General features: G+C 36.4%; 1 protein-coding gene across 1 annotated transcript in view; it reads left to right on the top strand.

Moving 5' to 3' along the window:
• The window catches only part of RAD23B (RAD23 homolog B, nucleotide excision repair protein), a 31,672-nt gene extending 21,404 nt beyond the window's left edge, over positions 1–10,268 (top strand). Inside the window, exons 7-10 of the mRNA XM_079331694.1 lie at positions 4,117–4,240; positions 4,846–4,973; positions 5,440–5,616; positions 7,392–10,268. Of these exons, the coding sequence (XP_079187820.1) occupies positions 4,117–4,240; positions 4,846–4,973; positions 5,440–5,616; positions 7,392–7,505 (543 nt within the window). The 3' untranslated portion in view covers positions 7,506–10,268. The remainder of the gene's footprint in view (positions 1–4,116; positions 4,241–4,845; positions 4,974–5,439; positions 5,617–7,391) is intronic.
• The last annotated feature ends 593 nt before the right edge of the window (positions 10,269–10,861 follow it).

Raw genomic sequence — 10,861 nt, forward strand, 5'->3', positions numbered from 1 at the left:
ATGTGTATGTCTGTAAAGTATGTCCAGTTACAGTGATAGCTTTAACTACCAATGGATGGCTCAGTGGTTTTGTGTCACCTCTTAGTGACAGCATTAGTTGATTAATTGTACTTTTATATCTATTTCATCACCCTTCCTTAGCTTCCAATTCATTGTTTCTGCTAATAAAGCACAGTGTTCTTAATATACTTTCCAAACAGAAAGGTTTGAGAAGGTTTGGGTTTTTTTTAACTGTGCTTAATTTAACTTCATTTTTCATTTCAGCAGTGTTTTAGATAAGAAACAATTGTCATTTGATAAATAAAGCTTGAAGGTTTAAATAAACTTAATTGGCATGAGAGGAAATAGAAGAGTAATTTCACTTTAATGAAAACCCTGTGAGTTCTTTTAGGGGGTTTTTGGATTATTTCTTGTATACCTTAATCTGACAGGTGAGTTGTAGCCACCACAGAATCTATCTTATTTGTTGCTTAATCAGTATTTCCAGTACATTTAATTTTTGCTCTGGCATACAGTTTTTCCCCTGATAAGGCTTTTCCTTTTTGGAGAACTGAACTTTATTAAAATCTGGCAACCAGACATCCTGACCTAATTATTGCAAAATATATGTGGATTGAATTTCTGATTGATTGATAAGAAATCTGGCATATTTACCCTCCAGTTATAAAACCTTAATTTTGTTTATGAAGTTTTCCTTCAGTAGTTACTGGCATGCTTCCTACTTACATTAATGTTCGCAAGACTTTGTAATCTTCAGATTTTAAACTGACAACAAATGTTTGGGGTACAAGAAAGTGAAAAGTTCAATTCCCAACTAGCATTAGGCCAATCAAGGGTGAATGCAATAGCTTCCAACTCTGTCATAAGTCTGCAAGTTCAAATATTTGTTTTTCATGTTGTAGAAATATTGGGTTTACTGTTCATCTAGTCTGTAAATACAGCATGAATTCAGTGCCTCCCCTAAATGTTGGGCCTGCTGTGTTTGTGGCAGTCCTATGCAGTGTGCAATTCTTGTGCACAATTTCTGGGATTTCACTCCTCTAGTTTATTTCTGTTCAGGAGCTCCAGAATAGAGGTAGAATATCCCTGTGATGGAGCTACATATCACGTCTGCCAAATGCATTGGCTGCTATGAGCAGTTAACTTGTAGTCCTTCAGTAGGTTCTGTATATAAAATGGGTCCCTCTGTTATATAAGGTGTCCTTTTATGTTTCATGTTATCCTTCACTAGAAATACCTTTTCTTTTTCCTTCTGCCTGCTGGAAAACGGAGTAGGGAGGAATGGTCTTCCTCTTGGAGACCGTATTAGATGGCAGACTTTTTGCTGTCCTTCTGGAAGAGTCCTTTTGCTATAAATAGTCTTCATAACTGTTCTGGATCTGCTGGGGTCTGAAGATGTTCCTTACTGTCCTTCTGCATGAAAAAAAAAAAGGTCTTTTTAGTTACTATTGATCTGATCCATTGATGACACTGTTCTTTGACCCTCTCTGTACATTACTTGCCTGCAAACTATAATCAGCACTATCTTTTGTATAGTCTCCAAAGTAGGAGATATATTAATCATTGAGATCTGTAAGTGTAACAGCACTGTCCAGGTTGAAAGAACCTGGGTACAGCAAGGGTGGTAAGGTGTTGGAAAGGGCTTAAACTGTAATTAAAGCTGTTTTTCAAATGAGCCCTGAAGGTTGTACTTGTCTGTAACTCTGTTGGCAAGCTTTTCCATTTTCATGACCTGATCATTGAGGATTATAGATGTAATCCTGTGTATGTGACCTGTGGTTGTAGAAGGAGTTGCAAAAGATGATCTTTATTTTTCTATGCCCCAGACTCATCTTTGGAGGAATTTACATTCAGATCTCTCTTTAAGCTGAAGATTTCCTAACCTCTAGTTAGGAAGGAGTTTTGTCATCTCTTCAGTAACCAGCTTCTTAGTTTGGATATTTTTTGGGGTACATTTCTTTAGTGTGAGTATAGTCAAATACTGAACATAATTCCTAGAGAGAGGTGGTCAATGTCCTGTGCCTGTCAGTGTTTCAGAGGCATTTGGACCGTTCCCTTTACAGGCTTTAACTTTTGGTCAGCCATTAATTGGTCAGTCAGTGGGACTAGATGATTGTAAGTATGTCACAACTGGAACTATTTTCTTCTCTATTCTGTCTAGAAACTGGACCTGATGTGATTATTGCCCTGCAGAGAGCAATGTCAGCTAAAAACTGCTGTACTGCTCAGTTAAAGAGTAAACGATTGTTTCATTCACCATAAGGCAGCAGTGGTCTTTTTTTGCTGTGTAAGCAGTGTTTGCATTCAGAGTGGCTTGTGTGTGGTTTAATACCATGCTTTATTCTGTTGTGTAGCTGTGTGAGCAAGGTCCAATACACCTCACTGGCATTGTTTGATTACAAGTGTACAGTCTCTGTAATTTGAAGAGTGTTACTTCAAGCTTGTGTTTAAGAGTTAATATGATGTTCAAGACAATAAATAATTTCTAAGTAAATTAGTTTGAGCTAGAGTACACAATCCTTCCATTCAAGAGCAAACTTAAAAGTTTAAACAAGCACATGTTGTTTGATCTGGACACAGATTGTGGTGATGACCTATGCCTGCAAATAGGTGAAATCAACTAGTAATTTCATAAAATTCACCGAGTTGTTACATTATACTTGAATTGCCAGAAGTATCTAATTTGATGGAAAAGATATTCAGTGCTCTGTAAGCTACACATAAGGGAGAGTTACCTCAGAATTATACCATGAATGCAGCCCTCCTCCACCTCAGTGGAGGGAAGGATGTGTAGCAACCTTACTGAGCCATGTGCAGGTAATGAAGTGTGTGACAGGCAAATCTTGTATTTATTCCCCTGAGTGGCTTAAATGTGAACTTGATGATCAGTTAATTTATACCTTGATGTGCTTCTTAATAAACTGGTAAGGCAAGGAACATTTCTTGGAGCACTGTCCACCTTTCACTTTCTAGATGTGCCCTTTATGTTAGCTGTATATTTGTGCTTTTTGTTCAGGTGTAATGATGAACATACCATGTGAAGATCATGTTACAGCAGGACTTTTAATCTACATTACCTACCAGTGATTTTTATGGTAGGCTTGACAAACCTCTACATTACCTATCAGTGATTTTTATGGTAGGCTTGACAAATGTCTTCATTGTCTGGTAACCCTGTAGTTCTGTAATATTTCCACCCACCCAGTTCCTTGTGTTTTGTGGTTCCCCCACACAGTTGTGACCCTCATTTGGGTAACTTCTCTGGGCTGTTCCAACAGGATTTCTTGTAAACAAATAATTTGTGTCTCTCCCATGAGTAAGTTTCCAGGCATCAGAAAGGTTGGTTGAAAGGACAGACTTGATGCAGGAGTTCAGTGACAATGAGGAAGGCAAGGTTAGAGTAGGAAGCTTGAACAATTTCCATGCAGGAGAAAAGTATAGAGTGAGGTATCATGATTGTATAACCTACATTCTGGTTCATTATAAATTATGTTTTAGCTTTGTCCATTTCAGCCCTCTGAACAGTCAGTTCCTATATAAAGTTGCTTGCATATAGTAAATAATGGGGAAATTACCTCTTTTTTTTTTAATTATTATTTATTGCTAAAGCTGGGTGACATACAAAACTTTTCAACTTTAAGATACAGTAAATGACAGCTTTTCATTGAGGAAAGAGGTCCCAAGAGCTGTGTTTTTGTATCTCTTCAGTTCTTTGCCAGTTGTTTGGAATTGTTAATCTTAGTTAGCATTTTGTACTGCAGTTTGTTGCTGTAATGTCACTTTTGCACAACAGTATAACATTCTTTAGTTTAATTTTTTCACAGGATTCAAAGCAAGTATTTTATATCGGACTAAGTGTGTTTTAAAGTGATGCAGGGCATGCTTTACTGCCTTTTTATACGAAACACACTTTTTTCTTGATAAAAAATAAAATTAATATTTTCATGGTGTTCTGTCAGTTACAAATGCATAACTCACAGGATCTTGCTTTGTATTTGTAATGAAAGCATTAAGGTGGTTTTTTTTTTTCCCCTTTATTCTGAAGCTCAAATACTGCATGCAGTTGAAACATATTTGTTAGAATTTTGTGGGTAATGATGTGAACTGTGGCTTTAGGGTATACCTGGAGATAATCAGGCTGTGGCTGACCCCCCTCAACCACCAAGCACTGGTGCATCTCAGTCTTCAGAAGTGGCAGCAGCAGTAGCAACCATACCCACGACTACTAGCTCACTAGGAGGTAAGAAAGGCTGTGTTTGAGAAGATATGATAAATAATGTGCACTTAATCTCTTTTTCAGTCAGTTTTGAGTTCCAGGTGCTCATGAGCTGTTCAGAGGGAATTGTATAATAGATATTAGCAGGGAAATTCCAGACATGGCACTTTCTTGGGAAAAGTGGCTTGTTGTATTGTCAAAAAATGCAGTGAACTTACACAATTTCTTTAATTCAGTTTTTTGCATTCTTAAGTGCAAGACCACGGATGGGTGTGGTAGAAATAGTGCTCGAGACACAAGAGTCAAGACAGTGGATAGATGTGTCTGATTGAGATTAACCAGAGATGAGGCATCCAGAGGAAAGTGTTGGAGATAAGGACAAGGCTGTTGGATCTTAAGAGTGGACTGGGTGAAAAGGAAATGCATTGTTTAACCTTAGAATAAAGAAGTATTGATCAAAGCTAGAGGAAGGAAATTCTACTCTTCAGTGAGTGGTGCATTATCCACTTTCATGTCCTCTTTCTATCTACAGCTACAGTGCTGTAAACAAAATTTATTTAATTAAAATTCTAAGTAACTTTATAAAAACATATTATTTAACTTGTCTTTTTTTTTTTTTTTTTTCCCAGGGCATCCACTTGAGTTTTTACGAAATCAGCCTCAGTTCCAGCAGATGAGACAAATTATCCAGCAAAATCCTTCTCTGTTGCCAGCATTGCTACAGCAAATTGGACGGGAAAACCCCCAACTACTGCAGGTGGATCTTGAAACAAGAAAATAGTGCATTGCAATCTGACTTAACTTTAAAAGAGAGTTGTATGCTGATATTGTCTGGGATATATGTTAATATGTATCTCATAATAATGTTATGGGATATTTGTTATAATACGTTACTAACAGTTGCAACATTCTATTGCTGGCTTTTCAGCAGTTGTTGTTGCACAGAATGTATTTTCTATTATATTGGATTCAAATTTGAGACTTCATAAGAGGTGCAGAGGGGGTGAGGAAGAGGGAAAGATCACTACAGTTGAATTCCAGGTGAATTGAAACATTAAGATTGCATTTGTTATGGTTAGATTTACCAATTTTTTTCTGTGCACTTTTAACATATCTCTTTGACGTCTTAATTCTCTGAAAACAGATACTTTTATTTGTCTATTGTCATGCTTAAACATTAGTTGTTTAAATATGTGTTTCTTTCACTGTTCTGTGCAACACAGCAAATAAGCCAGCACCAGGAACATTTTATTCATATGTTGAACGAGCCAGTTCTAGAGTCTCGCCAAGGTTTAAGTGGCAGTGATGATGGTGCCAGCACTGGAGGAATAGGAGATGCTGGGAGTGCTCATATGAACTACATTCAAGTAACACCTCAGGAAAAAGAAGCTATAGAAAGGGTGAGCCTTTCCTCTTTGAAATTCTTGTTGGTGTAGGGCGTTGACTCCAGTGCGTGCTTAAGACATATCTAACTTAAACTTTGTTTAGCTCAGTAGTTCTTCATCAAATTTGGTGTTTCGTAGCTGTTCTAGCCTTGTTTCCAGTCATATCTGTTCTTGCTTTATAGCAGTTGAGTCTAAAATATCCTAAATCAGTCTCACTGAGAAGAGGCAGATTATTTTAAGTGATCAGAGACCATCCTGTCATAATTGATGACAGAATGTATTTCCCTCAGGAATTATTCAGGAAATAATTAATCTTGCAGAAATCTCAGCCAGTATGGTTCTAGATCATGCCATGACAGGTTTCCAGGCACAAAGATCTGTCTGCTTGAGTACTGTGTGCAAAGTATTTGGACAGTAAGAACACTCATAGTTTAGTAGATTAAAGTTGAAGTTAAAGTCAAAACTTTACCCAGTTACGTCTGTCCATGAGAGTTAGTTAATTATAGTTTTGTAAAATACTAGTCAAGCATGAAAATATACTCTGGGGTGGTAATATTGCATTCATAAATACTGTGTAACTGACTAAATATGGATTTTCATAGATGGCAATGCCTCTGAGATTTTTCTTAGGACAAATTGCAAGAATTTTGTGATATATTGGTAGTGGTTTGGTACCCAAAGACAATATATTTTCATCTGGCAAAAAAAAAGTTTATGTAAGGATCATTAGAAGATACCTATTTGAATATAGGTGTCTATTCACTAGATCTTTAGGAAATTGGCAATTAATAAAATTAGTCTAATCATGTACTTCTTCACAGGTCATCTTCTGTAGTCTGTTGCATTTCCTTTTAAAGCCATTTTATCCAGTAGAGCTTTATTACCTCTACAACCTGTTCTAAAACCCAGCAGAGATCCTTGTGCTTCCTTTTCTTTCCATGAAAGATTAACATTAACATTTAATTGTCTCCGTATTGCAGCTGATGCCTTCATGCTGTTTGTGGGCTTGAAATAAAATCTAAGAATGGCTGGTGAGGGATAATAGGACACAATTTTTCTCACAGTTACATACATTAAATAAATGCCTTGCAGGTGCTGTGAGGATTTTAAGAAAATCTCCAAATAGTGGAGTGTACTGGCCTTTGGCTAAAACAAGAATTCATTTGCTAAGTGCTGGCTAAACCCTTGGCACAGTAATAAGTTCTTCTCATGCCCTGTTGTCACTATGTTCCAGACATTAATTCCTTAACTTCTGAAAACCAGATTGCTCTCAGCTTACTTGTCTTGGCTGCAGTATGTAGTTAATTTTTTAAGATAATCAATTGAAAACATAGCTTAATGTAATGTGCTAGACAGCCTACTGAAGACCAAAGATTGGGAGCTTTTGTTCCATGCAGTTTTTTTGTTAAAAGTGCTTTGGAGCTTTCCATAATTGTTTAAAATTATCATTGTTTGAAGTTGAGTTTTTTTCCTGCAGCAGTGCAATGTGCTGTTACTTCATGGCAATACTGTGACCCAGGTCTGTTTTAGACTTACTATGTCACTAAGGAAGTGACAAGTTCTTAATGGGGCTTCATTAGGCTTTGTCCAATCACTTTTTCAAGTGAGGATTCTCTTTACTAAAGCCAGAGGCAGCACCTTATTTTTTACTTGCTAAAGTCTGCATTGAGCTAGGCATCAGGGTTATTTTCAAGAAGGCAATAATTGCTTAAGTGACATTTCAAGGCATTAGACATACAAAGAAGCCTAACGTGCAAAATATACTTCCTAAATATGTTTCTTTTCTTCAGTTAAAGGCATTAGGATTTCCAGAAGGACTTGTGATACAGGCATATTTCGCTTGTGAGAAGAATGAAAACCTGGCTGCCAACTTTCTTCTACAGCAGAACTTCGATGAAGACTGAGAGAATTCCTTTTCTATTTCACACCTCACACCAGTGCATTACACTAACTCTGTTCACTGGATTGTCTAGGATATTTGGGCTTATATTCATAATGCTTGGTGTATGGCATATAGGGGGTGGGTGGAAACAAAGCAAAGAAAGCAACAAGTTTTAACTGTCTTAAATTAGCAGATGAAGAAAATCGCACAGTGTAAAAAAAATATATATACAACCAAAAAATCAGCTTCTGCAGATAGTTAGTTCCTTCTATAAACTGTAGGTTAAGTTTTTCTAGGTTTTCACTCTTACTGTACTAGTTCCAGAAATGTAGTGTAATGCACTGCTTCATGTTCCTTCCCACTTAGTATTGACATTGGTAGTAGCCTGTGCTACATGGATTTAACAGTCTGTATTTCATGACAACACTGGATAGCAACTTTGTGAAACCTAGAACATCTGAGAAAATGTAATCCTGAATGCCAAGATAGGGGTGTTCAGGTTTTTTTTTTTTTTTCAGCTGTGTTAAAGTAGTGCAAGAAACACAGTATTTTTGTCTAATGCTGAAGTAGAGCAGTGTTGCCTTTTTTCTTTTTTTCCAATGAAAACCTATTACAGTTAAAAGTGTCCTGATTATTGAGAAACACCACCCCCTCCTTTGTGCCCCTGAAATGATCTGAGAAACTATATACATACAGAAAAAAAATTATTATCCTGTTTACATATTTTCTCTTTGGGAAAAAAATGATAGATATCTAATTTCTGTTCTCTTAATGTTATCTTGCAGTAAAAGTTTTAAAAGCAATAGATTGCATGTTTGGTTTTGTTATATGCACTCTAGTGAATTGAATATTCTTTTTCTGCCAGCAAACAAAATGCAAGCTTCATTTTTGTCTGCTGCAATGAGACTTAATCAAATCAAATTTCACCTTCCCAACTTTGTTGAACCAGCTTTTATAGTACAGCTGTAAGTGTTCTGTTGCTCTTGAGTATATTGTAGTGTTCAAGCTATTTCTGTTAAGTAAGGACTTTTGGGGATTTATTCACTTTATAAGGAAGAGAAGTTCAAAACTTGAGATATCAAGCAAACTATCAATTTATTCCAGTGTAAAGAAATTGACACTCGAAACTTTCTATTGAAACTCTGGTTGCAGAGTTTCAAATATTACTTCTCCATACCTACTTACCATTTATTTTGTTTAGTCATCATAAAAAGTTAACAATCTCTTCTTCTGGTTTTTTTTTTTTTTTTTTTTTTTTTTTTTTTTTTTTAGTACACGTTTACTTTAGAGGTATTTTGCCCATCATTGCAATACTAGGGGAATAAAGACAAATGTAAATTTAATCTAAAGGTGTTCTGTGCAACGTTACCTGAACGCAACATGGGGATAGTTTGATTTTTCTACTGTTGTAGTCCAACTACCTGGATTACAAATTTACCTCTACAGTAACCAGGAAAAGATATTATTAGTGGTACAGCACTGAACTCCTGTACAACTAGTGATTTAATGATTTAGTGGTACAACTGAAAAATTTATTTTCTGCTGAGTTTGTTTATCAGTGGATTAACTACTTAAGCTCAAAGTACAAGTCAAGTGTCTTGAGAAAAAGAGCTAAAAAGACTGAAACATTTGTATCACGTTTCTTCATTGATTGGCCATAGTCTGTAAAAATATCTTCGCAAAACAATGAAATGTATCAAAGCCTTTTACTTTTTTTTTTCTATTCTTATACATCTGTGATATTTTTCCAGGTAGTGTGTATTTTGATTATTCAGAATTTATTCTTTCAAAATTTCTTAGTTGTATGTCATCTAAGTGATCAGTAGCACAACCTAAATCTATCAGTAGGAGATGTGATACTTCTAAATAGGTAATAAGTATTTTATCATTGTAGAGAAGTTAACATTAATACCTGAGTCAGCTAGTAGACTTCATCTAATAAGATTCTCAGTTTGTCTGTGAACTGGGAGAGATGGATTTTGATTAAACACTGCATGCCAAAAGGGGCTGTTTGTTATCTGTAAAAGGACCAGCTGTCAGGTACTTGAAAAAACACCAAATTGATACAAGGACTTCTTGAATGTACTTTTCCTACATAGCTAATACATAACTAAGACAAAAGCTTTTAGTTTGTGGGAGTCTTCTGTACTGATCAAACTGCTATGAGAAATAACCATTCCTTCCCTAGGAGGGTGGAGAATAAAGCAAGAATGTCTGGATGTTTCAGTCCACTCCCTCCAATTTTGATTTTGAAATGTTTACTTATTATAAATGTATTTGAATTAAAGTCTGTTGAGCTTGTTCTTTGTAAAAAAGAAAAAAAAAAAAAAAAAGCTAGTAGCTTTGTTCATTTGTAACTTTGTATGCTGAGTGACTGAGGGATTTATGGCTGCTGTGTTTGAAGCCTTACTAGTCATGCTGTTCCCGTTTTCTCCAGCAGTGAAACAGTGTTTTTGTGACTTCTGATGAACAACAGGTGTCTGACCTTACATGCTAGCAAAACTGTTACCTGTCCAATAGCGGGATACTTGCCAGGGAGAATCATGTCTCTCTTTGTAGTAGCTGCCAAAAGGGAAGAATACATGGAATTCACGGGGTGTTGAGGAGGTGTGACCTGAGCAAGCTGCCTAGGTGTGTTGTGCCTCGTTTTCTACCGAGTACTACCGGGAGTTGTCTGCACAGAGTGCTTCTCAGCTTCTCTGCTGCACATCTCTTAGGGATTTGGGGATCAGTTTCCTCAGGGCTTTCTGAACAGTAGCTGAGAAAATAAAGTATTTCTTCCTAAGTTTTGGTACTGTAGTCCTTACCTTTGTTGTTAAACTTCTGAATATTTGCTTAGAGAAAAGCTATTTATGATGCACTTTTAATTGGGATTAAAAAGTTACTCTGAAGTCCTATTAATTCTGTAGTTGTCTGTTCTTAAGTCCACTCTACAGCTGCATTTTAATGTTGTGGTTCTTTTATCTCATCCAGAGTTGCCTGATGTGTCCAGCTATATCCCAAGCAATTTGACTGATTAAACTCCCTGTTCTTACGCCACACTCACTATACTTTCTAGGAATGTGAGATAATCACTCCTGAAGTCAGATTGTGACTCTGATTTTGGAGTGCTGTGTTGAGCTTCACTTCAAAAACATTCATGAATGAGCCAAACAGACACACAAAGCCAAGTCCTCAAATTATGTATGCAGATCTGTCACCATGGTTTCACTGGATATTTCATTTGGTTTCATAGGTTTTTGGAGGCAGCCACATCTTAAATCCAGATCTGTGCACAAAACTAACCTAAAATTTCTCCACGTGAAAATACTCTCTAGTTCAATGGAAACAATGAGGTGGGAGTGGGGAGAACATCTTTTGTCAGTAACCTTTAGGATT

This window comes from Erithacus rubecula (assembly GCF_903797595.1).
Source record: "Erithacus rubecula genome assembly, contig: SUPER_Z_unloc_7, whole genome shotgun sequence".
NCBI classification, from domain to species: Eukaryota; Metazoa; Chordata; class Aves; order Passeriformes; family Muscicapidae; genus Erithacus; species Erithacus rubecula.